A 24,386-nucleotide genomic window follows, 5' to 3' on the forward strand; every position below is an offset into this window, starting at 1 on the left:
AGGCTGAGCCCCAGGAGTTTTCTTAATCTTTGGGTATAGTCCAATTTCAAGTTACCAGCAATTAGTCAATTGCCCTTTAAGTATTCTTATCAGTTCTTGGTTCCAGTAGTGATTTTTGCTTCCAGTGAGCCACAAATCTCTGTTCTGATTTCACCTTTCTCTTGCTTTTTGTGGTAGAGGTTGCCCTGTCACCTCAGTTCTCTGATGCATTTAAGAAGGTTTGTTGATTTTCAATTTGTTCACTCTTTTTATGATAGTGAGAACAGGGGTGATGACTTTCATTCTCTTTACACGGCCTACTGGAAACCAGAAGTCCCTCTCTATTTGGGTATACTATGTGATTGTGTATTCATCTCTTCCCAATTTCTTGATCAGTCATGTCACATTGTTAGCTTGAAATTCCTGATTCAAGAGTTTGGTAAAACTAAATGAAAGCATTCTGTGAGAATCACTTGCCTGTAAAAACTTTACAATAAATAAAATTGCATATTTCACTTTTAGTAAATTGTGTGCTGCACATCCTTTATATCTGTAAATTTTATAATAAACTTTATGGACATATACATACACATAGTTATTTTTCTAGATAGCGAGTTGTTAATTACCAAAACACATGCACCGCGGCCAATTTCACAAACTGTCATGTCGCATCGCTGAATGTGGAATTAGGGATAGTTTGGAAGAGCACAACATCTTTTCATGTTTTAATTTGGAAACTATAAGAATGTTGGGGAAAATTGTTTTAACAGTAGTAAGTGGTAATGTCTGACAAGATTTAAATGACATTCCAAAGCACAATGCAAAATAAAATTAAACCATGAAATATGGTATAATCCTGTACTGATTAGTCTAGTAAATAAGAAGAGTAGCCTTATAGGTGTGATTTACAGAAAATGAAGCCCTATTTAAATTAACAACAACAAAATTCTTCTGGCTTGAGATTTTGTCAGTTCTTTAAGGGCAGAAGGTTAACATTATTATTATTATTATTTTGATTTTAGAGAGAGGGAAGGGGAGGGAGAAGGAGAGGGAGACAAACATCAATGTGAAAGAAACATTGACTCGCTGCCTTCTGCACGCTCCCCAACTGGGGACTGAACCTGTAACTCAGGTATGTGCCCTGACCAGGGAATCAAACCCTTTCAGTTTGTGGGATGGTGTCCAACCAACTGAGCCACACTGGCTGGGGCTTAACATTATTTTGACAATAAACATGTATTGAACTACAATGTGCCAGATGGTGTTCTGTTAGGATGCAGAGATGACATTTAAGTCACAGTTAATAAAAGAATAGAATTTTTGGAATTTTGAGAACATTATACTAAGTGATATAAGCTAATCACAGAAAGATAAGTGCTATATGATTCCACTTGTATGAGGTATCTATAGTAGTCAAACTCATAGGAACACCAAGTAGAATAGGGGTTGTCAGGACTGGGGGAATGGGGGAAAAGGGGACTTGTTCAGTGGGAAGAGAATTTCAGTTCTACAAAATGAAAAAGTTGTAGAGACCTGTTGCATAATAATATGAATGTAGTAGACATTATTGATGTGTACACTTAAAAATGGTTAAGATGGTTTAAAAAAAAAAAAGGAATAGCTGGAATTTGAATCCAGGAGACTCAAAAACTCGTATCAGTTATGTTGTAATTGCTGCCTACTTTCAAGTAATTTCATTTTCAGTCAAAGAATATTTTCTTTCTCTGATTTACACAGGTCCTCCTCTTCTGTATTGCAGGGTAATAAGCCATTGATTAGCAGGTCCAGTGCCTGAAGCCATACAGATACCAGAACTTTTTCTTGGAAGACTGGCATACTCAGCCAGAATAGTAAATTCAAAATGAAGTCATCAATCCTAGACAGGGATTGTCAATCTTTTTCATCTCATGATGAAAAAGGCATACATAAACTGGTTGAAATTCCGCAGCACATCAAAAAAAATTATTATTTTTTGCTGATCTGACAAAAAACAGGCATAATTTTGATTCACCCGATGGCTATTGTTGTGTCAATGGTTGTCATTTTTTTAATTTGACAGTCTAAGGGGAAAGAGGTCAGTGCCCATGACTAAACAGTCAGGTATTTCATGTTTTAAAAATTCTATGGCTCATCAATTGAAAATCACTGATCTAAGATATTAAGTGGAGAAACAAACACATGCCAGAGAAATAAGCAAAAGGGATCTGGGAGAAATAAATTTGACTTTTAAAAGACAATATACATGATTGAAAAAGTGCTTAGTTTGTTTAAAAGTCTGCGATGAAAAAAGTGTAAAGTCATTAGTTTTTTCAATGTTATAACCTGATGTGAGTAACTTAAATCTTCCTGAACATCAATTTCTTCCAACCCACTGAGCCACACCAGCCAGGGCTTTTTATTTTTTTCCAGAGTAAATGGAGCTAAGACTAACTGGAGGCAGTATATGGCAAAGCAGGGCCTGAAATGGAAAGAAATACTACTGAGAATGAATTAATGAATGGAGGGAGGAATGAGAGGGGTTTCAAACTCAGTCACAAGGTTCCTATAAATCATTGTTTCTGTACATACCTCCCATATCTCCTTGGGAAGGTGCTTTCAAGCAGGAAATGTTTCAGTAATTTCTTGGCTACAGGTTAGATTACTTTAATGATAAGCAGATCTATCTGCAGGACTAAGCAGAAGTAGCTAAATGACAGGTCAGGCAGGAGCCAGATGGAGTCAAAAAGCCCTGGCCAGGTGGCTAGGCTGGTTGGAGGTACACCAAAAGGTTGCAGGTTCCATTCCTGGTCAGGGAACATACACCCAGGTTGTGGGTTTGATCCCTGATCTAGGAACATTGGAGGTAACTGATCAATGTTTTCTCTCTTACCCTTCCTAAGATTAAAAAAAAAAAAAATCCTACAGTGAGGATTAAAAAATAAAAAAAATGGAGTCAGAAAGATTGATTATTTTATTCTATTAATTCTATTATATTATAAAAGACAAATGACTCTGCTATTGCTCAAAATTTAATCAAGATGAGTATTCCAAAAACGCAAGGATACAGTTTGCTAAAATGTAAAGAACAATAAAATTAGACTTGCATTTAAAATCTATACAGATAGCCCTGGCTGGTATGGCTCAGTGGATTGAGTGCTGGCCTGCCAGCTGAAAGGTCACTGGTTCCATTCCCAGTCAGGGCACAGGCCTGGGTTGCCAGCCAGGTCCCCAGTTGTGGGTATGTAAGAGGCAACCTATTTCTCACACATGGATGTTTCTCTCCCTCTTTCTTCCTCCCTTCCCCTTCTCACTAAAAATAGATAAATAAAATCTTAAAATCTACACATATAAGTGGTATAGATACTAGTGGGCAAGCTACTTAATCTCCCTGAGCCTCGGATTTTTTAATTGTAGGGTATTGTGAGCATTTATTTCACATTTATTAACTACGGACTGTATTAGGTAGGTGCTAAGGATACAAGAATGAAGAAGGCATTGTTGTCTTTAGTATCAATATGTGATCACTACTGTAATATCTGTCTTATATGTGCCAGCTACTATTATAAATGCTTTTAACTCATTACATCTTCATTTAAAATTCTTCTTACAACCTAAAACGAAGGCTATTATTACTACCATTCACATTTGTACAAGAGGAACAGAGAGGTTAAGTATCCTGCCCAAAAGCAAAGAGCCATAAAACACTGGAGCTGGGCTAACTCCTGACAGAGGACAGGACCTTAAAAACTTGTGTGTGTGCAGGGTGGTGGTAAAGCTTTCCACCCGTAAAACTGAAAAAGCAGTTTTAGTTCACCCGTTTGCAAAACAGGAATTAAATTATTACTACCTGTTGGGGTTGTGCCCATTAAAGAGTATATTAGAGTTAGTTTTGTGCCTGGAACATGTTACGCACTAAATGAATGTTATTTCATTTTATTCCTTTAAGTTGGGTCACTGTGGCGAAGCTGTTTATACTGTTCTCAACAACGTGAGAGCCCTCTAGCTGCTTTACGGTACGACATAAGATAGGGCAACTCTTGATTATTTTTTCAGTTTTTGACATTCTCAGCTATTTCTTGGGTCAGATTCTCTCCTGCCCCATTTTATAATGCCACCTCAGCCCCAAACCAATTCTCCGAGGAGCCGCAGAGCGGCGCGTGGGCGGTCGCTTCATCCCGCCACAAATGTTGCCTCACCCTCTGGCGCAGGGCGCGAACGCTCAACCCCGTTCTCGCGAGAGGAGACGTGCTTTTGAATGAAAATTTATAACCTCGCTCCACCTCCGAGGAGTTACAGGACTGGCGCTTGCGTCCCCGACCCAAGGTCTTTCCTGCTTGCCTACTGGCTGTTTACTCGGCTACAGGCTTTCGCGAGGTCCATTCCGGAAGTAGCTTTCAACTATACTCCTTGGCGGAAGCGTGTCACAACCTAGCCGTCCACTCTTAGCGGAAGTTCGTCACGGCGCGGTTTCCCCCGCGCAGCGGATGTGTGTCGCCGCTTAAGTGACGCTAGGAAGCGCTTGCAGCCTTCGCCGCTGCCTTCTGGTTGAAGCACTATGGAGGAAGAGAGGAAGAACAACAACAAACGGTGGTATTTTACTCGAGAACAGCTGGAAAATAGCCCATCCCGTCGTTTTGGCCTGGACCCAGATAAAGAACTTTCTTATCGTCAGCAGGCGGCCAATCTGCTCCAGGACATGGGGCAACGTCTTAACGTGTATCCTTGCGGCCTAGGCCTTCGGCCTTGGAGTCAGTCCTCTCTTGCTTTCGCGTCCAGGCCGCAGGCTGTGTCAGGGACAGAAGGGGGAAGAGGGTGGGCAGGGGCTGGATATTTAGCTGGGAGAGACTATGATGGGGCAAGCTGAAGTTAAGTGTTCGAGCGAGGGTGGCGAGGCGGAGTTAATTTCCCGCTCGCTCACCAGTGCCACCAACCTTGTCGGGAATTCGTGTGCTTCCCGGCTTTGTGTTATAACCCGCCCTTCTTATGCCTATTTCGGTGTATTCTGATCTGTTGTGGTGACTTTAAGATTCTGCTTTTCTACTATGTCCTAGAAGGTTTGGTGGAGGTTTTACCGTTGATGATTGCCTCTTGAATTACCTGAAGGTCTTACAAAGAGTGGCCTAGAATATATATGCCCAGCTTTGGTTCAAAGTCCGTTTTTCCCACTTACTAGCTGTTTAAGAAACCTGTCATTCTTGGTTTTCTCGTCTGTAAGATGAGGTGAGCCACCTCAGCCCAAATTACTATGGCCAACACAATGCGTGACACTCAAGTTCAAATAGTAGCTACTGTTAGAATTTCAAGAATCTCAGAGGGAAGGGGAATGTCAGTTAAGATCTGTAGGGTTGTAGACGTGCAGATCTAACGGCTTAAAAAAACTTAGGAAAAATGTTGCATTTTTGGAAGCATTTTTCTCAGTCTGTTAACACCTTGCTTTCCTACATATCCTCTTTTAGGTGTAGATTTTTATAAAAATTCTCCACAGTTTAAAAAAAGAGTAACATTGGATTTTAAAGATACTCAGTGTTAATGTGTATTTGTCTTTTATTTCAGAGACCAGGTAATTTAGTGATTTTTTTCCCCCCTAAGCATTTTTTCGCTTTAATGTTTATTGTCACTACTTCAACAAGTACATATCAACAGTTTTTCAAACACCAAGTGCCAGTATTTTCTAGTAAGTATCAATTTCCCAAAACAGATTAGCCAACATAACAGTTTCAGTGGGTGGTGATGCCATCAGCATAATTTGTACAAATTATGCAAATGGCAGTATTTAAAACCATACACATTATTTCACCGTTTCATAAAACTTCTTTGTAAACTTACACAAACTTTCAGTGTAAAAGTCTCTTCAGAAACATCATAACGTTAATTAACAAAATGCACTCTGAAAATGAAGGGAGTTATTTTTCAAATTTTAACCTTAAGATTTTTTTAACTTAATAAAATTTTATTTTTCAAAATATACAGCTGGTGGGTCCTGTTCATATATTTTCACGGGCAGCTGGGACATCTCCAACTTTGGTGTTTCTGGTGTAAGTTACTTGAGTTCTGTGTTTTGAAACTAATTAAGTCCTTAACTGAGGAGCTCCTGAAGGGCTGCCTTGGCCAAGGAACCTTGGATCTTCTGTCTCTCAGAGGCAACAGCTGAAGTTAAAAGCTTATAGTTGGGAACTTCCTTACAGTTTGTCATATGTTGTTTTGTCAGACACTGCTAGGTTGTTGAGCTTGTCTCGAGCTTTGCCTTTGGACCACTTTTTGCTTTGCCCCCAGATTTGTTTACTGGGTCTTTGTATTTCTGTACCAACTTTGCAGCATCTTTCTTGTCCTTGCACGGCATAGCAAAACTTGAAGAGCAGCTGCTACCATTGCAGGTTTGCTAAGATATCAGGCAAAAAGGAAGATTTATGTATTTTAATGTTAAAAAATATGGTAAGGAGTCTTGTTGAGAGAAGTGGAGAAAAAGCTTCCAGTTGATGGATTGAACATGTCTGAAAATAAATGGGTTGGCCAAATAGTTCATTTGGTTTTTTCCTTAAGATGGCTCTAGTAGGACTTAGTTGTCTTTAACTTCATTCAAAACAGTTTTGTTAGATTGTGTTGTGACAGCTGCCGTATCAGTTTGCATTTTAAAAAAACTTACCAAATGGGTGAATTTTTGTGTAGCCATTTTAATATTGAAGATGGAAGAAGATAAGCAACATTTTTGGCCTATTATACTTTATCATTTCAAGAAAGGTAAAAACGCAACTGAAATGCAAAAAAAAAAAAAAAGATTTGTGCAGTGTATAGAGAAGGTGCTGTGACTGATTGAAAGTGTCAAAAGTGGTTTATGAAGTTTCATCCTGGAGATTTCTCGCTGCACAATGCTCTAGGGTTCAGTAGACCAGTTGAAATTGATAGTGATCAAATTGTGACATTAATTGAGAATAATCAACGTTATACCATGTGGGAGATAGCCAACATACTCAAAATAGCCAAATCAATAAAGTTACTGGTGAAAATGGAAAATGTGTCTTTTATTTTATGGAAAAGAACCATATGGACTTTTTGGCCAATCCAATACTATAGTAATATAAAGAAAAACTGGCAGAGCAAGAATATAAATAGAAGTCTTTCAGCAAGGTGAACAAACTAGCAGTTCTTATGTCAGTTTCACCTATAGGAGAGAGGCCTTCTCCAAGATTGCTTGTTCACAGAATCTTCTATAAGTTAGAGTTGGCTACCCTCCATGATTTGTCTTCTACGGGAACAATATCATAAGAGTCGATGTACTTTTCTAAAAGCTCATCCATTCTTGTCATTTACTCAATTTTCAAAATGTGTTCAACATTGGCTACCCTGTCTGCCTAAAGTCTCCTTGGGAGTTTCCCAAGGAGAATTATGCTGTTGTCTTTCAGTTGATTGAAATGTTCTGCTCTTCCAGGCATCATCATGTTTGTTAAATACATGAATTAGTTTTTTAAGTCCTTTGAATACCCCATTGTCATCAAAATCTGTGAAGTTGGACACTATTCTCACACTTGGATAATAAACACCAGATTTTTTTTTTTTTTTTAAGATTTAATTTTTATTTATTTTTAAGGAGAGGAGAAAGGAAGGAGAAAGAGAGAGAAACATCAGTGTGTGGTTGCCTCTCACGTGTCCCCTACTGGGGACCTGGCCTACAACCCAGGCATGTGTCCTGACTGGGAATCGAACCAGTGACCCTTTGGTTCACATGCCTGCACTCACCTCACTGAGCCACACCAGCCAGGGCTGGATAATAAACACCAGCTTAATGAATAATCTAGTACATCACTGATACCAACGATAATACGAACACAGGGATGCTCTGTTGGAGCTTATCAGAGAAATTCTCATATTCTTAGAGCATAATGTCAGATTCTGTCACAATTTCTTTAGGTTTCGGTGAAACCTGTTCAAACAAACCATGTAATTTACCATTCTATCATATAAGGGTACTACTCATATGATAAGAATGGGATCAATTTAAATAGCATAATATTTTTCCTTCAGCTGAAGTAACCTTTTTTTTTACATTTCATCCGAAACCAGCTTATAGTTGTCAATGACATTATGGCATGTGGTTATCTTTTCCTTTGTAGGAAAGTCTACTCAGTGTCAAAGTCTGTCATCTGATGTTTGACAGCTCCTCCTTTGATAAGATCAGAGATAATTTCTACTCTTGTAGGGATCTTCATGTGAGCTGAACTCTTACGGAATTCTGGCATTCTTTTCACATGTATAGCAGAATCTTAGTCATTTCTTGGTTATCCAGTCTTCTGTAAGGTACTCTTGAGTTCTTCCCTTGAATTTGTCCTAGAACAACAGCATCTGTGGTAAACAATATCTAGAGATGCAGGGCTTGGCTATAGGCATCTCAGTGATCTTGGTCTTCTGCCCTCTTTCTTTCCTTCAAGGTGGATATATACTGGGTCAGTACCGCTCCAGCCACCAGGGTACCTACACTGGCACTAGCCACCATGACCCACTCTTGCCACGGCTGTCTGGTCCATGGATGGGGCTGAAAAGAATTTAAGCATTCAATTCATATTTTTCAGAAAATACACTCATTTTATAGCAGAGAAGGCTAAAGTAGCTTTGAAGTTCTTTTCATTATGGAAGTGAAAAATTATCCATGGGTACAGCTTCCATTTAAATGTGTTGCTGACTGTATAACATTTGTGTTTTAAGTACTTACCTCAGAAGGCGTTCTCTTTATTGCCAGTATCCAGTTTGTTTCCTAAGTACCCAGTCAGTGTAGAGTTAAACCTTTTTTTTGAAATTCTAGTGCATCCTAGCTCTTTCTTTTCTTGTTGTTATTAAGGTTGTTGCCATTACGGAACTGTCTCATCTCTGTATACCCATTGTTGTCTTCTGAGGTCTTTAGAAATAAAGCATTTAAAAGTTTTTCTTAATGAATATCAAATCATTCCACAGTGTTTCTGGTCCCAGGGATCATCATATGAGAAGGCTTGGTTGCCAGAGAGAAGTGGAACTGAAAAGTTAATTACCGGAGATTAGAAGGTGAGGTGATAATGGAAACAAATCTCTGGCTCTAGGTCAGGGAGGGCATTGTCAATCATGTGACGAGATCCTGAGCTAATGAATCACTGTTGGAGGATTTTCAGTAGGCAAGTGACAAATTTAGGCCTTATATAGTTTTGTTTGTATTCCGTCTTGATTCACATGTGCTGATAAACTTGTTTATCACATTTATATTGAATATCTGTTATGTTTAAGGTATGCTCAGTGTCAACTGGCAGTAAATAATTTGGTGGAGAGGTAAGTATGACTTTCATTTGGGAGCATCTACTATGCTCAGCTTGCATGGTCATTATGGGAGCGTATAGAGGTGGTATTTTTGGGAATTGTACTGCCTGCCTGTTTTGGGGCCTTAACTTGAACATTTTAGCTCACAATTGACTATCAACACTGCAATAGTATACATGCATCGATTCTACATGATTCAGTCCTTTACACAGTTCCATCGAAATGTAAGTATAAATTTTTTATATGATGTAATCCTTTTGTTATTGATTCCAACTTCATATTTCTTTTGTTGTTGATCTTTGCTGTTGAACTGTGATTTAAAGTTTAGAATTTAAGATTGGTTACTTATTATGTTCTAGATAAGGTTCCACACTGCTATTCTCAATCCAGCCTTCCAATTTTCCTATGAAGTGTCTAGTTGTTTCATAAATTGAGTGTATTCTTAGAATAGGTGGAGTCTTTGATAAAGAAATAGATTATTGAACACTTAAACTTAACATTTGGGTTGGGAGAGTAGCAATGTAGAGGAAACTGTGATTAATTTTAAATGCAGTTTTTGAAGTGGTAAGTAATATGGTCACAGGAAAACTAATGAATATAAGTTTTTTAGATTTAAGAGCCTTTGATAAAATTCTAATCAGTGACAGATTGGAGGGGGAAGGTAGAGGTGAATAATAAGGCTGAGGATGACTTTTTTTTTTTTAAAGATTATATTTAGAGAGAGGGGAAGGGAGGGAGAAAGAGAGGAAGAGAAACATAGATTGGTTGTGTCTCATATGCGTATCAGCTGGGAACTGAAATCACAACTTGGGCATGTCCCCGACAGGGAATTGAACTCACGACCTTTTGCTTTGCAGGATGATGCCTAACCAACCGAGTCACACTAGTAAGGGCTGGAGATGACTTTTTTTTTTTTTTTAAGATTTTATTTATTTATTTTTAGAGAGGGAGAAAGGAGGGAAACATCAGTGTGTTGTTGCCTCTTGCACGTCCCCTACTGGGGACCTGGCCCACAACCCAAGCATGTGCCCTGACTGGGAATTGAACCCCTTGAACCTTTGGTTTTCAGGCCGTCACTCAATCCACTGAGCCACACCAGCCGGGGCTGGAAATAACTTTTAAGACAGGAAAAAGAATAAATAATAAAGTAATAAAGCAATTTTTTTTTCTGGACAGAATTGTAAATGGTGCTGTTTTCAGTTTTGCTACCCAAAATGGTCCTATTTAACATTATTGTAAAGGACTTGGAAGTGAGTTCATAATAATATGCCAGTTTTAGGTAAGAATAAACTCATAGGTAATAGGGCTAAAACTGATGAACACTTCATATGGAGTTGTGTGTTAAAAACTTTTTTTTTAAAGATTGTTTTGAGAAAAAATTTTTTGGACTTAATGATGATAAATTTTTGAGCTCTTTTTTTTAATGCCATAGGGAGAGGATCTGTGAAGCTACATATTTTTGTAATATAAGACATTAGTGGACCCAGTATTGGGAGTAATTGCTCAGGAAACCCTTTGGATTTGTGGATTGATTATTCCCAATTTTTGTTGATTATCCAGTCAGCTTGTCTTTTCCTCTCCCTAGATTCCCTTCCTCCAGCCATGCTCTATCTCTGATGGCAAGGAGCATACCCTGGATAGGGAGAGAGAAGCATTTTATGAGAGTGTCTGGTAGCTGTAGAATAGAAGATAGTGGATAAAAAATGAAATTTGAAGAGTAAGTCCATAGCTGTTTTGCCAGTTCCGAAAGTTTTTTTACTTTCCTTTTATTATGGTAAAGATTTTTTTTCTTGTAACATTTATTGAGAGATAATTCTTATACCATACAATCCACCCATTTACAGTATGTAATTCAGTGGTTTTTGCAGATGAATGCAGTCATCACTGCAATGAATTCTAGAGTATTTCACCACCTCACAAGGAAACCCTGTGCCCCTTATGTCTCACCATTCCCCTATCTCACCAGCCCTAGGCTACCATTAATCTACTTTCCATCTCTATAGATTTCCCAGTTCTGGACATTTCATATAAGTAAAACCATTCAATATGTCACCCTTTTTTCTGGCTTTCATTGTGTCAACCAATGGTGGTTGATGCCAGTTCAGTGCCAACAGGAATCCCCAATTTGAGGTGCGGTGAAGAGGAAACTTTATTCAGTGCTGTTATGGGGAAGATTTGAAATCCAGGATGAAACACATCTCAAATCAGTTTGTTCACTAAATAAATGCATACATACGTACATACTGGGAAAAGTCCAGCCATTGTTAATGTGACGAGAACAGTGACATTGATGTAACCTGGCAGCCAAGGAGAGTGTCCAGGAATGCACATGCATGAATAATTATGACTTCACTGTACTAGTCAGTGGGGGCAGTAGATGCTGTAGAGTGAGCATGTGTACTGTGTGGCTGTTGCATTCAAAATTACTAGATTCATAGCAAATAGAGCTATGAATCTGCATCAGATTTTGCATTAAGCTTGAACATTCCTCTGCGGAAACTATTTGTATAATCAGAAGTCCATGGCTATGGGGTCATCATAGACAGTGCACCTGCTCATGCATCGTGTCTTGTGCAGAATTTTCTGGCAAAACATCAAATCACCTAGATGACTCAGCCCCACTACAACCCAGATTTGGTACCTTGCGATTTGTGACTTTTCCCAAAACTTTATCACCTTTGAAAGGGAAGAGATTTCAGATCATTGATGAGATTCAGGAAAATATGATAGGGCAGCCGATAGAGATTGGGAGAACTGTGTGAGGTCTCAAGGTACCTACTTTGAAGGGGTGTGAGGCGTCATTGTCCTATGTACAATGTTTCTTGTATCTTTAATAAATGCTGCTGTTTGTCATGTTATGTGGCTGGATACTTTCTGGACGGACTACACACATGCACACACACACTTTACCTACTTTTACCTTTTAAATTATTTTTCCTTATTTCCTATGTATTAAGTTTAGCAAGGACAGAGGCTCACTTTTCTGTGTATCCTCCAAAGAAAATAGAGTAAACTTGTTGAATGAATGAATGGTAATTATTCAATATGGAGAGATTCTTTGTGATGCTGTGATCTTTCTCAAATCCAGTGACTTTTAGTATGGGTTGTTGATCCTCTAGAGAACTGATTTTAGGCACATTCTGGAATTAACAGATTGAGAATATCACCCCTTTAGTAGGTTAATTCTAAGAGTTTAGCTATGATGAATCCAAATTTGAATTTGAGAGGACTTAATACATTGTTGTGGCATTGGTATGTTATATGTCCTACCAAGGTCCTATGCATTTTTCATGTTATTTTATTACAAAGGTAATAATAAATGGTCATGGTAAAAATTAAAACAACACAGAAATGTATAATGTAGATATGTAATCCCACCCTACAGAGGTAGCCATTGATAAATGTTGTGGTGTATGGTGTCCCAGACCATGTTTCTCTACATATGTTGGCATTTATGTATTTTTTAAAAATCACATCTTACTATATTACTCTTACCAACTTGCCCTTATCACTTAATAGTATATATAGGACATCTTTTCATATTGTTTTTTCATGACTTTATGTGACCATAATAGTGTTTCTTTATTTTTGCTATAATTTGTTTCACCAGCTCCCTAATGTGGTGGATATTTGGATTGTTTCTAGCTTATTTTTATTTTTTTAAATTTTATTATTTGTATTATTTTATTATTTATTATTAGAGTGAAGGGAAAGGAGGGAGAGAGGGAGAGAAACATCCACATGTGAGAGAAACATTTATCGGTTGCCTCTTGCATGCCTCCAGTTGGGGACTGGGCTCACAACCCAGAAACGTGCTCTGACCAGGAATTGAACCAGTGACCCTTCAGTTCACAGACCAGTGCTCAATCCACTGAGCAACACCAGCCAGGGCTGTTGTTTACTTTAATACATATTCCTATAAGTGAAATTGCTGTGTCAAAGGGCATGCATTTAAAAACTTTCTGCTATGTCAGTTTGCCCTACTGAAAGATTACATCAATATACATTGTCTCCAGCACTGTGGGAGGGGGTCCTTTCCTCTACATTCTAACTAACAACAAATACTTGTTTCTTCAGGAAATGCTAAGTTCTAACTACTTGTCAACAAGCAGTAGGGATACAGTGGTGAGCAAGATACAGGGAATCTTATTTTTTTAATTTATATTTTGTAATTAGTGAAGTTGAACCGCTTATGCCTGTTGGTTATTGCTCTCATGAAATTGAAAAATTAACTTAAAAATTGGTTGTCAATTAATTTTGCCCCCGTTTTATTACTCTAATTTTCTTATTTACATGACTACTTTATATATCAGATCTCTATGTCACATTATGAATACTTTTCTCATTTTGTTGGTTCTCTTCATTGATAGTGTTTTGGAGCCTTGAGTGTCTTGCCTCCTTTTTTTTCAATAAAATTTTTATTAGGGTATAACATACAGGAAAGCCCAAAGATACAGTGTCCAACTAAATTACTTTTTGCATTATTTTATATATGAAACCACCACTCAGATCAAGATACAGTGTATTTCCAGTGAAGGCAGAGAACTTGCCTTTTGATTGAAGTACATTTTATTTCTTTAGTGAGTATGATTAAATTACTGTTTTTTTCCTCCACTTAAATTCTGGCCTAACATTTACTCTTGTTTTTGAGAAGAAATTCGACCTCATTAATTGATTTTCTCTATGTATGCTTTTAAATGTTGTCAAGTGGGGGAATATAAAAGTAGTGGTGAGCAACTTCGTATGTTTATGCTGTATCTTACATGTTTTAAAATACAGGTATTTTCATAGCTATCAAATTTGGGTGTATTTTACTCTTACTAGTTGACTCTTAAGAAGTCAAACTTAGTGGTTGAGAGAATGGGCTCTAGAGTCAGACAATGTCTAGATTTGAATCCTTGGTGCACCGCTTACTAGCTATATGGCTTTGGGCAAGTTACCATAGGCCTCAGTTTTCTCATCTCTTTGGAGTCAATAATAGTGCTTACTGCATAGGGTAAGTAGTTAATAGGATTTATATGAGTTATTTTACGAAGTACCTGCCCATAGCAAACAAATACTAGCTGGCATTATTATTCTTTTAAAATGGAGAAAAATCTTATTCTCATACCTGGTTTAAGAATTTCTCTGATAAACTGCCTTTGATGGGAAAATGGCTTTGATAAGCCAGCTTGGTAGGTGATTGCATGAGGAGAAGTGAGTATTTGTGTGCCTCATTTGCACAAAAATTAGATTAAAATTTATCTTTTTCAGGCTTTCACTGACTGAGATACTATTTTGCCGCCTTAGCCATTTTTTGTATGTCATATTTTAGTTCCTTCCAAATATATTTTACCCCTTTGAAGGCAGATTTGGAGGCTTAAAATCTTAATGTTGTCTTTGAGTTGTCCTTTTCCTTTTCCTCTCTGTTCAATCAGTTTTAAAGTCCTTTTAATTGTTATACTGTTACTGATTTTTCTCTCCCTATAAATGTATAGTCATCATAAAATTAAATGAAGACAGAATAAAGGAGAAAACCATGATTTCCCTATAATCTCCCTGTTCAGAGATAATCCTGTTACCATTTTGGAGAATATCCCATTAGAATTTTTTCTCTGCAGGAAAATACATACACATGTTTAATGAAGCCCTGTTAGTTTTCCAAGTGATATTTGGAAACTTTTTTTTTTATTTCTGCTGCTAGTACCTACTCTAAATTTTATTTCCAATGCCTGGGTTATTATTGTTTCCTTTGTTAAAAATTAAGTGTATCCTATCCCTTCTTTCAGTCCCACTTATCACCAGATAAATCTTTCTAAATATTTCTTGACCTCTGAGTATTTTTCTAAAATCTTTAGTGTCACTCTTGTTAGAAATCTTTTGTGTCCCACATCTGTATCACTTAACCAACTCAGTTTAGTGCTGAAAATGTGCTTCATGCCCTGATTCCCCATACATTTGTTCATGCCCATTTTCCTCTGGTTCTTTCCTTAATCCTAAACTCTAGGAATGTATATGTAGCAAGCTCCATATACAACAGCAGAAGATAAGAAGGAAGAGAATTGTGACTATGAATTGAATTGTGAAGAAAAATTGGTTCTATCAAAGTGTAATAGAGAACAGCAAAGATGCAACTGTAGTCCCTCTTTGTGCTTTTGCTTTCAGCTGTTTCAGTTGCTTATGGTCAGCCACATGTGGTTAGCCATGGTTGAAAATATTAAATGGAAAATTACTGAAATAAACAATTTACAAGTTTTAAATTGATTACTGTTCTTCTGAGTAATGTGATGAAATCTTTTGCAGTTCTCCTTGGTAGCCATCTTAATTGGGAGGAGGTAGGGGGCAGGCCACATTTATGTAACTTTCATTATGGTATATTATTTTGTTACGTTATTGTTGTTCATCTCTTACTGTGCCTAATTTATAAATTAAACTTTATTATAGGTACGTATGTATAGGGAAAAAACACTGTCTGTGTACGGTTTGGTACTATTTGAAGTTTCAGGCATCCTTTGGGGGCCTTGGAATGTATCCCCAGAGTGTAATTGGAGACTTCCATATTAGAATGCATGTCAGTTCTGTTCATTAAAGTAAAATAGGTACTTCAGTTTTATAAAATTTCTTTTATTCCTGGTGCATTCCAGCTCTTGTTGTTGCCATCTGTGATTCATTGAAATATTAAGATTCAAGAGAAGTTCTACTTCCTGAGTTTCCCCAGATCACTAGGCTACATATACAAGGCCTGTCCAGAAAATATCCAGCCATGTACTATGGAAAAAAACAGGCATTTACTGAATAAGATACAAGATACAAGAAACATTATACGTAGGACAATGACCCCTCATCCTCTTCAAAGTAGGCACCTTGGGACCTCACACTTTTTTCCCAATCGCCATCAGCAGCCTTGTTGTATTTTCTTGAATCTCATGGATGGCCTGAAATCTTTTCCCTTTCAAAGATGATTTTAGTTTTGGGAAAAGCCTAAGTCCCAGGGTGCCAAAACTGGATTGTAGTGGGGCTCAGTCACTTGGGTGATTTGATGTTTTGCCAAAAAACTCTGCATGAGAGGTGATGCATGAGCGGGTGCATTGTCATGATGAAGCTGCCAGTCACTAGTTGCCCATATCTGGGGCCCATCTGAATAGTTTATGAGGAAGGATGTTCATGCTTAAAGTGAAATTTGATGCAGATTCGTTTTGCTAATGAATGCAAAGCTTGATGTAAAATTTGATGCTCTGCTTGCTCACTTAATTTGAATGCGACGGCCACATAGTACACATGCTCACTCTATGGCATCTACCACCCCCACTGACCAGTATAGTGAAGTTGTTATTATTCACGTGTGCGCTTTCCAGTTCCACTCTCCTTGGATGCCAGGTTACATTGATGTTGCGCAAACCCTTCTCATTATGTTAACAGTGGTTGAACTTTTTCTGGACAGACCTTGTATGTTTTACTGCTCTACTTTTTTACATTTTTTAGTATTTGAGTTTGGTATCTACTTGTGTATTGGCTTGCATTTTTTTCCCCTGTAAGTACCTTCCACGTAGAACCTCTTGAATATACTACTATACTTTGAATTCCTTTTTTAAAGATTTCACTGGTTTTTAGTGTATTCACAGAGTTGTGCTGCCACCACCATGATCTAATTCCAGAACATTTATGTCACCCCAGAAAAAGAAACTCCTCACACTTAGGCAGTCACTCTCATTCCCCTCTCCTCCTAGTCCCTAGCAACCATTAATCTACTTGTCTGTGTGGATTTGCCTTTTTTGGACATTTCAGTTTACTCTTTTAAAAAAGTTTGTAGCCCTGACTGGTGTGGCTCATTTGGTTGGGCATCATTCCGCCATGCAAAAGGTCACCGGTTGGATTCCTGGTCAGGGCACGTGTCTGGGTTACAGATTTGGTTCCTGGTGAGCATGCAAGAGCAACTGATTGATGTTTCTTTCCTACAACAATGTTTTTCTTCCCTTCTCCCTCCCTTCCCCTCTCTCTAAAAATAAATAAAATCTTTAAAAAAAAAAGTATGTAAAGTTTTGATACAAACTTAATAATTTCATTTATGGAAAGCTGTCTATTTATATCTAGTGGCTTCTTCAGTAGGTAGCCTTTTTTTTTAATCCTCATCCAAGGATATGTTTATTGATTTTAGAGAGAGAGGAAGGGGGCAGAGAGAGAATGGAAACATCAATCAGTTGTTTCCCATATGTGCCCTGACCAGGAATCAGACCCAAAACCTAGGTATGTGTCCTGACTGGGAATTGAACCTGCAGTCTTTTGGTGCATGGGATGATGCTCCAACCAACTGAGCCAACTGGCCAGGGCTTAAATAGGTAGCTTTTAATGAGAGTTTGTTGAAGAAAGTGGATATAGTTAATTGATTGGGGTGGGGGGCAGGAAGGACATGTTAAGTACAGGAAAAAGCATAAACTAGGTGATGAAAGTAAGAAGGAAACTGGTTTGAGAGTTAGTTCTTTTTTATATCTAGCTTGAGCTAGAAATAAACAAATAATAAATGTGATTTTCTCTCCATACAGTCTGTGGCTCCAGCGGCCTTATTTCTAGCAGCCAAAGTAGAGGAGCAGCCCAAAAAATTGGAGCATGTCATCAAGGTAGCACATGCTTGTCTCCATCCGCAGGAATCACTTCCCGATACTAGGAGTGAGGTAGGGGATTAAATACCCATATCTGTTTTTCTTAATTTATTTTGATTGTAACTTAGTTTTGCAAATTTGATTTATTGAAGTCTAAATGGGAGCTGTTAAAGAAACCTTTTTAGTGTTAGCTTTTTTTCCTTAACAAAAACATCATAAAAATTTTGTGGCAGAAATTAATTGTGTTCATTGTAGTAAAATAGGGAAATGCAGAAAAACAAAGAAAAATATGACCTAGATATAATTTGGACTGTAGATACAGTATAAGTGAAGCATTATTATTTCCAGCTTTTTTTGTATGAATAGCTACACATGTATATATTTTGTATATTTTCACTTACTATATCCCAAATATTTTCCCATTATATTAATTTTCCTCTTGCTTTAAATATGGAGATACTATTTCATCTATTTTATGTAAGATATATGTTTTATATTTTACATGTATTTAACCATTTTCTGCCTCTAAGAGAACTTTTTAAGAAATTACAAGTTATATGTACTCACTATAAAAGAATCCAAACACTTAAGAATCATTTAAAGTAAAAGTTAAAGCATTTCCCTTCCTCTTTCTAGGAGGATACTGCTGATTACGGTTCTAGTATACTATATTCTTCCAGACCTTTATCCTATGCATATACATATAGCTATTTTTTTTCCTTCCATCTTAACTTTCTTAAAGAAGGGAAAAGCTTTCCTAGCTTTATTAAGTCAGTGATTGGGGAGTGGTGAGTTGTCAGAAATCAAGACGTCTGACATTTGTAAGTGCTTGGAGAAAAATTAATAGATTAAGTCTCTTATAGTGGATGCATGAGTCATCATCCGTTGTCAAAGAGATAAACAGAATTGTGTGTTCTACTGATCAAATGAGAGAAGATGGGTTTTTTGTCGGGAGGTTATTTGTGTGTGTGCGCACGCATTGATAATTATGTGAATTAAGTGTTTTGTATGGCATTGTCTTGACTTCCTTCACTTTATGGGCTGCACCAGTAGCTCTTTTTGAAAAGAATCACTGCTCTGGGCTTTTATTTAGGTTTGAGACTGATTACTGAATGTCATTGGTCTGTAGAATTGGCCAAATAAAACAATTTTATTTTAACAAAAGAAACAAGTTTCCTGCTTTTTTTCCTTCTCTGAAGAATATTTACATAATTTCTCACCTGAGTCTCAATTCCTTATGAGGTGACTAGGGGAAGATATTGTCTTTACAATATGGAACAAAGAACAAGCATAGTTGAAATCTTTATTGGACTTACTAAAGATCATAAAAGTTAAGTGGCGTGGTAACTAACAAAGTCTCTTCCTAACTCCTGACCTAAGTCTCATTCTCCTAGAGTTCTAGGCCAGTGCTGTCCAATGGAAATATAAGGGGAGTCATGTGTAATTTAAAAAAAAAAAATTTTTTTTTAAGTTCCTTCATATTCTTTTTTTTAAGGTTTTATTTATTTATTTTTAGAGAGAAGGAAAGGGAGAGAAACATCAGTGTGTGGCTGCATCTCACGCACCCCCCACTGGGGACCTGGCCCACAACCCAGGCATGTGCCCTACACTGGGATTTGAACCAGCAACCCTCTGGTTTGCAGGGCGGCGCTCAATCCACTGAGCCATATCAGCCAGAGCTGCTAAAAAAAAATTTTTTTTTAAAGATTTTATTTATATTTAGAGAATGGGGAAGGGATGGAGACAGAGGGAAACATTGATATTTGAGGGAAACATTGATTGGTTGCCCTTTGCATGCCCCCATTGGGGGACCTGGCCTGCAACCCAGGCATGTGCCCTGTCAGAGAATCTAACCAGCAACCTTTAAGTTCATGGGACGGTGCGTAACCCACTGGCCCACACCAGTCAGGCATAATTAAAAAATTTTAACTTTATTGATAATCTTTTAAAAAGTGAAATTAATTTCTATAATATGTTTTATTTAATCACAAATATTATTCAGCATATAATCAATATTAAAACATTATTAATGAGGTAGTTTACAGTATTATTGTTCCCTTTTCTTTGAACTCTCCTATAAATTTTTAAGAAATCTAGCATTATCCTGAAGGGGAAGTTTTAATGGGAGTCAAATGTTTGAGACTGTCTACATTACCTGTAGGAGGGCTCCGCAAATGTTTTTTCATGATGTTTAAGAAGATGTATTTTTTAATTTTCTTGTATCTATATCAAATGAAGTTTAAAACCTAAAATGTCATTCTGAAAATGAACGACATCTCAGGTGCTTTTTCTGTAGCTATTCATGAGTAAAGTGTTTTCTCTCAGTATACCACATTTTTTTCCTCTTACAAGGAGAATCTGTACTAAATAGGGATAAAGATTAATTTCAGTTTCTATTCTACCTTATAATTCCACTCCTGCCTTTTGTGGCTTTTGTTTCTCTGGAAAGGGTTGCTAGAATTGCTTGTACTTTATATATTGTACCTCCTCTGTCTTCTCACCTGCAGGCTTACCTGCAACAAGTTCAAGATCTGGTGATACTAGAAAGCATAATTCTGCAGACTTTAGGTAAGTGTATTTCCCTTTAAAACATTAAAGAAATATACAATGGAGTATGATACAGTTTTTAAAATTTGCAAAATAGGAAGCAGGAGGAAAATCTCTTGGAAGGGTTTTGCAAATTTAGAGGTTATAGAGCTCAGTTTTACCCTGGCCTATACCAAAGAAAAAAATGAAGGCACAGCTGACCTTAGGAATAGCAGTTAGCAGTCTTTTTTTCCACTCTGGGATTTATAATTTGCTTTTTAGGGTTTGGCAGTTTCTAATTTTAATACAACTAATGGCAGAAATTATTTAAAGAACTCTTTTCCTTCCATGGATTTTTGTAGTCTGTCATTATATTTAGATAATAGCATTTATTTTTAAATTGGTAATCAGTTTAGCACAGCAGAGTGTAGGTGGGAGAATTCAAACTATATGTAAGTCCTCACTTAACTTCATTGATAGGTTCTTGAAACTGGTTTTAAGTGAAGCAATATATAACAAAACTAATTTTATCATAGGCTAATTGATTAAATAAGAGTTAAGCTCATATAGCATATTTCTGGTCACAAAAACATCACCAAGCTTGTAAATAAAGATCCAAAATACTTCTGATTGATTGATTGATTTGAGAGAGGGTGTGGGGAGAGAAACACCAGTTCGCTGTTCCACCAATTTATGCTCTTATTTATTCATTGGTTGATTCTTGTATGTGCCCTGACCAAGGATCGAACCCACAACCTTGGCATATTGGACCAACGCTCTGAGCAACTGAGCTACCTGGCCAGGGCCTAGGGTTTTCTTATGTAGAAAATTTTATTTACATATACAAAAGGAAACTAAAAAAATTTTATAGAAACACTGATCCTTCTAAAATAATTTTGGTAAAGACCATTTGGGGTTGAATAAAATGATCAGTACCTATTACACTTAGGCTGATGAAAAGCAACAAAACTCAGGTGAGAGAAGAATAGGTTTTAAAGTGTTTTCTCAAGGTTAAATTGTGCAAGATAGTCATCACTTGATTAAAACTGCTCCATCCAGCCGTATATTATTATATTCCGTTGTCCTTAAAATGTGTTTTGTGTTTAGAAGTTACTAGTTTTCAGGGATCTTGAGACTCCATTCATTAGCTTTATTATCTTAGTGGTACCTTCTAGCTCAAAATATTATAAGCAGCTTTGGAGATACTGTTTCTTAGAAAAGAGCATGCTGCATACTTTGTGTGACTCAGCCTCTGAATAACAATTTTGGGATAGGAAAATGAGGGAGGCCTTTAATGATGACTCAGATAAAAGATACATAAAATGTCTCAAGTATTTTGCTTTTTAACCAGTTACTTTTTTTTAGGCTTTGAACTAACAATTGATCACCCACATACACATGTGGTAAAGTGCACTCAACTTGTTCGAGGTAAGAAATCCCAGCTTGCGATGGTGCTCTTGAATTGTTTTACTACTTAGAGGCTACGATTGCTGTGGATAAATACATAACACATCTGCTAATTAATTAATGTGTTTAGGTGATCTCCATTTAAAGAGAGCAACCCTCTTGAGGATGTTTGGCAAAGCTGGGGGCAGATTTTGAAAAGTCACTAAATTATAAGTAATTAACAGCAATTTTAAGGATATCTTGGGAGGGGGTGATCTAAATTTCATTCTAGGGTTGATTGTTCTAGTCATTCTTAAAGACCACCCAGAGGATCATTTAGATAATATTTGAACTTGTTTTCATGATTGACAATCCTTTGGCAGAACTTTCCTTTTATTTTAATTTAACTTTAGTAGTGATAATTGCATGAAACCTAGTTTCTCTTACTCAGTTTAAATAGTAGTTATCGAGAATATCAACACACCATCGTGCATTTCAGTGCCCTTTGTAGAACAAACTGATAATTGGCCTTATTTTGAATTTTGATTATGTGTGTTTTATCTGAAAATTCCAAAAGTTTTCTGAGTTCTTTATATTTTGAAAGCATTGAGTGGTTGACATTGAGCAAGGACAGGCTTAAACAGAGATGGATATATACTGATATTTAATCGAAGGGAGATTAAGATTTGCTCTGTCATTTGTTTTGTTTTGGAAGAAGGAGCTTTCTTTTGGTAATATATTAAATATTTTGTTATTTGATTATTTCAGGATTAAGTCACAGGTTGCTCAATTTAAAACTTAAAAAAAAACCCCACAAATCACTTTTTTCAAACATATCAAGGTTTTTTGGATTCTGATCTTGCCTCCAAATTAGTTTGTTCCCTAGTTTAGTGTTTCTTAGTGAACCCTTGCATCAGAATGTCTGGGTTACTTGTTAAAAAGGCTTACATCCTTCTCCAAACATTCTGCATCAAACTCTAAGGAGAATGCCCATGAATTGCATTTTAAACAAGTGTCAGATGCTGGGTATACAGGATAAAGCTTGAGTTGCTCGGTCTATAATCAGTCCATTTATTAATAATTAAACATTGCTAATCTTTCTTTGGTAGAATGTAAACTTCAGGTGGTCAGGGACCATGCTGGCCTCATCACTATATTTTTTACCTTGCAAATATTAAATGCTTATTAATTTATTGTTGAAAATAAATGGAACTAGTAATTTTTCCCTCCCCCTCATCCTTTTTTTTTTTTTTTCCAGCAAGCAAGGACTTAGCACAGACTTCTTACTTCATGGCAACCAACAGGTTTATATTTTAATATTTTTCCTTTATATTTTTGGGATAGGACTTTACTTGGGTTGGGATTGTCACTTTTCGAGAGGCATATGGAACTGTGTCTGGCGTTTAGTAAACTAGATCTCAAAGACCCAGGGATGGATCTTTGATACAGTATCTTATAGAAAATTCTATGGAAAATGCCGAATTTTATGCAGCTTTATGTTGTGCCTTAAGTTTCCATGGTGCTTCTTAATTTGTTAAGGTGATATAATCATTTACTATGAATTGATAACCTATTTAATTCTGCATGTTACTTAGCTTTAAAATATCAAAGGGCATGGTTCTGAAAGTTGGTAAACTTGGAATTCATTGACAGTGACTGAAAACCTGATTTGGAGGATTCTGCAATATTTAGGATATTTTAAAATATTTCAGTTACTTATTTTTAGAGGGGGAGAAGGGGAGGATAAGGAGAGGGAGAGAGACATTGATGTGCAATGATCAGTTGCTTCTCACATGCTCCCAACTGGGGACCTGGCCCACAACCCAGGCATGTGCCCTGACTGGGAATTGAACCAGCAGCCTTTCAGTTCACAGACTGGTACTCAGTCCATTGAGCCACACTAGCCAGGGCATTATTTAGGATATTTTAAAAGACTCCTTGTTCTTCTGATACTCCCAGATAAATGAGCATGTATATGTATAAAGAGTTGTAACACTTTTTCTTCACTTTTTAAAAAAAAAATTTATACATAACTTGTATTACCAAGTGACTTGCTCATTCTCATCTACAATCTGTTGGTTGTTCTTGGAAACCACAGATATTCCTAATGACTGTCAGGGCTAAGAAGTTCCTTTTAATAGACTGGTAGGAGAAATTTTAAAAATAAACCATCAGTAAGGCATATTCACACTTGAGAGAGTGATTTATCTATTTATTATTTCAGATAGTCCAGACTTATGATTGGTAAGAGACAAGATAATTTCTAGGGTATTTCCTTAAGTATTTGATTTAGGGATTATACATATCAAAAATTTTAATCATTTTCCTCAAGTTCTGAGCTTAGTCTCAGAATAATTGATCCTTGTTTTAAAAAAACTGAGTACCCAGTTTGTTTTAGTTTTTTATTTTTGTTTTTTGTTTGTTTTTTATTGGTCAGTTATGTGGATTGAATGATGTGTAGTTATAAAATTTATAAATTTTACATGGACAGGTGGGTTAATGGAAAGTAATGTTTAGTGCTGGATCAGAGCACTGGATATTTCTTACTCTTCTAGCTTGCCAGTGTATTTTTTTACTTTTTTTTTTTTTTAAATAATGGAGAGTTCTAACTTTGGGTTCAGAATTGAGAGCTCATGATACTCTCTTGTTTCCTTTCCTCTGATG

At 36.8% G+C, this 24,386-nt stretch overlaps 1 protein-coding gene and 1 pseudogene across 2 annotated transcripts in view; one reads left to right on the forward strand and one right to left on the reverse strand.

Moving 5' to 3' along the window:
* The first annotated feature begins 4,390 nt into the window (after positions 1 to 4,390).
* The window catches only part of CCNT1 (cyclin T1), a 39,056-nt gene continuing 19,060 nt past the window's right edge, over positions 4,391 to 24,386 (forward strand). For both annotated transcript variants that reach the window (XR_008530632.1, XM_054591172.1), the window contains exons 1-6: positions 4,391 to 4,674; positions 9,377 to 9,458; positions 17,754 to 17,882; positions 20,318 to 20,378; positions 21,702 to 21,764; positions 22,981 to 23,026. Coding sequence is in view for 1 of the 2 variants with exons in the window: in XM_054591172.1 (XP_054447147.1) it covers positions 4,514 to 4,674; positions 9,377 to 9,458; positions 17,754 to 17,882; positions 20,318 to 20,378; positions 21,702 to 21,764; positions 22,981 to 23,026 (542 nt within the window). In the remaining variant the exon portion in view is untranslated. The remainder of the gene's footprint in view (positions 4,675 to 9,376; positions 9,459 to 17,753; positions 17,883 to 20,317; positions 20,379 to 21,701; positions 21,765 to 22,980; positions 23,027 to 24,386) is intronic.
* Positions 7,152 to 8,477, reverse strand: LOC129084883 (cytosolic 5'-nucleotidase 3A-like; annotated as a pseudogene).

Source organism: Pteronotus mesoamericanus, unplaced genomic scaffold (assembly GCF_021234165.1).
Source record: "Pteronotus mesoamericanus isolate MK-2021 breed Mesoamerican mustached bat unplaced genomic scaffold, CSHL_Meso_final scaffold_21, whole genome shotgun sequence".
Lineage (NCBI taxonomy): Eukaryota > Metazoa > Chordata > Mammalia > Chiroptera > Mormoopidae > Pteronotus > Pteronotus mesoamericanus.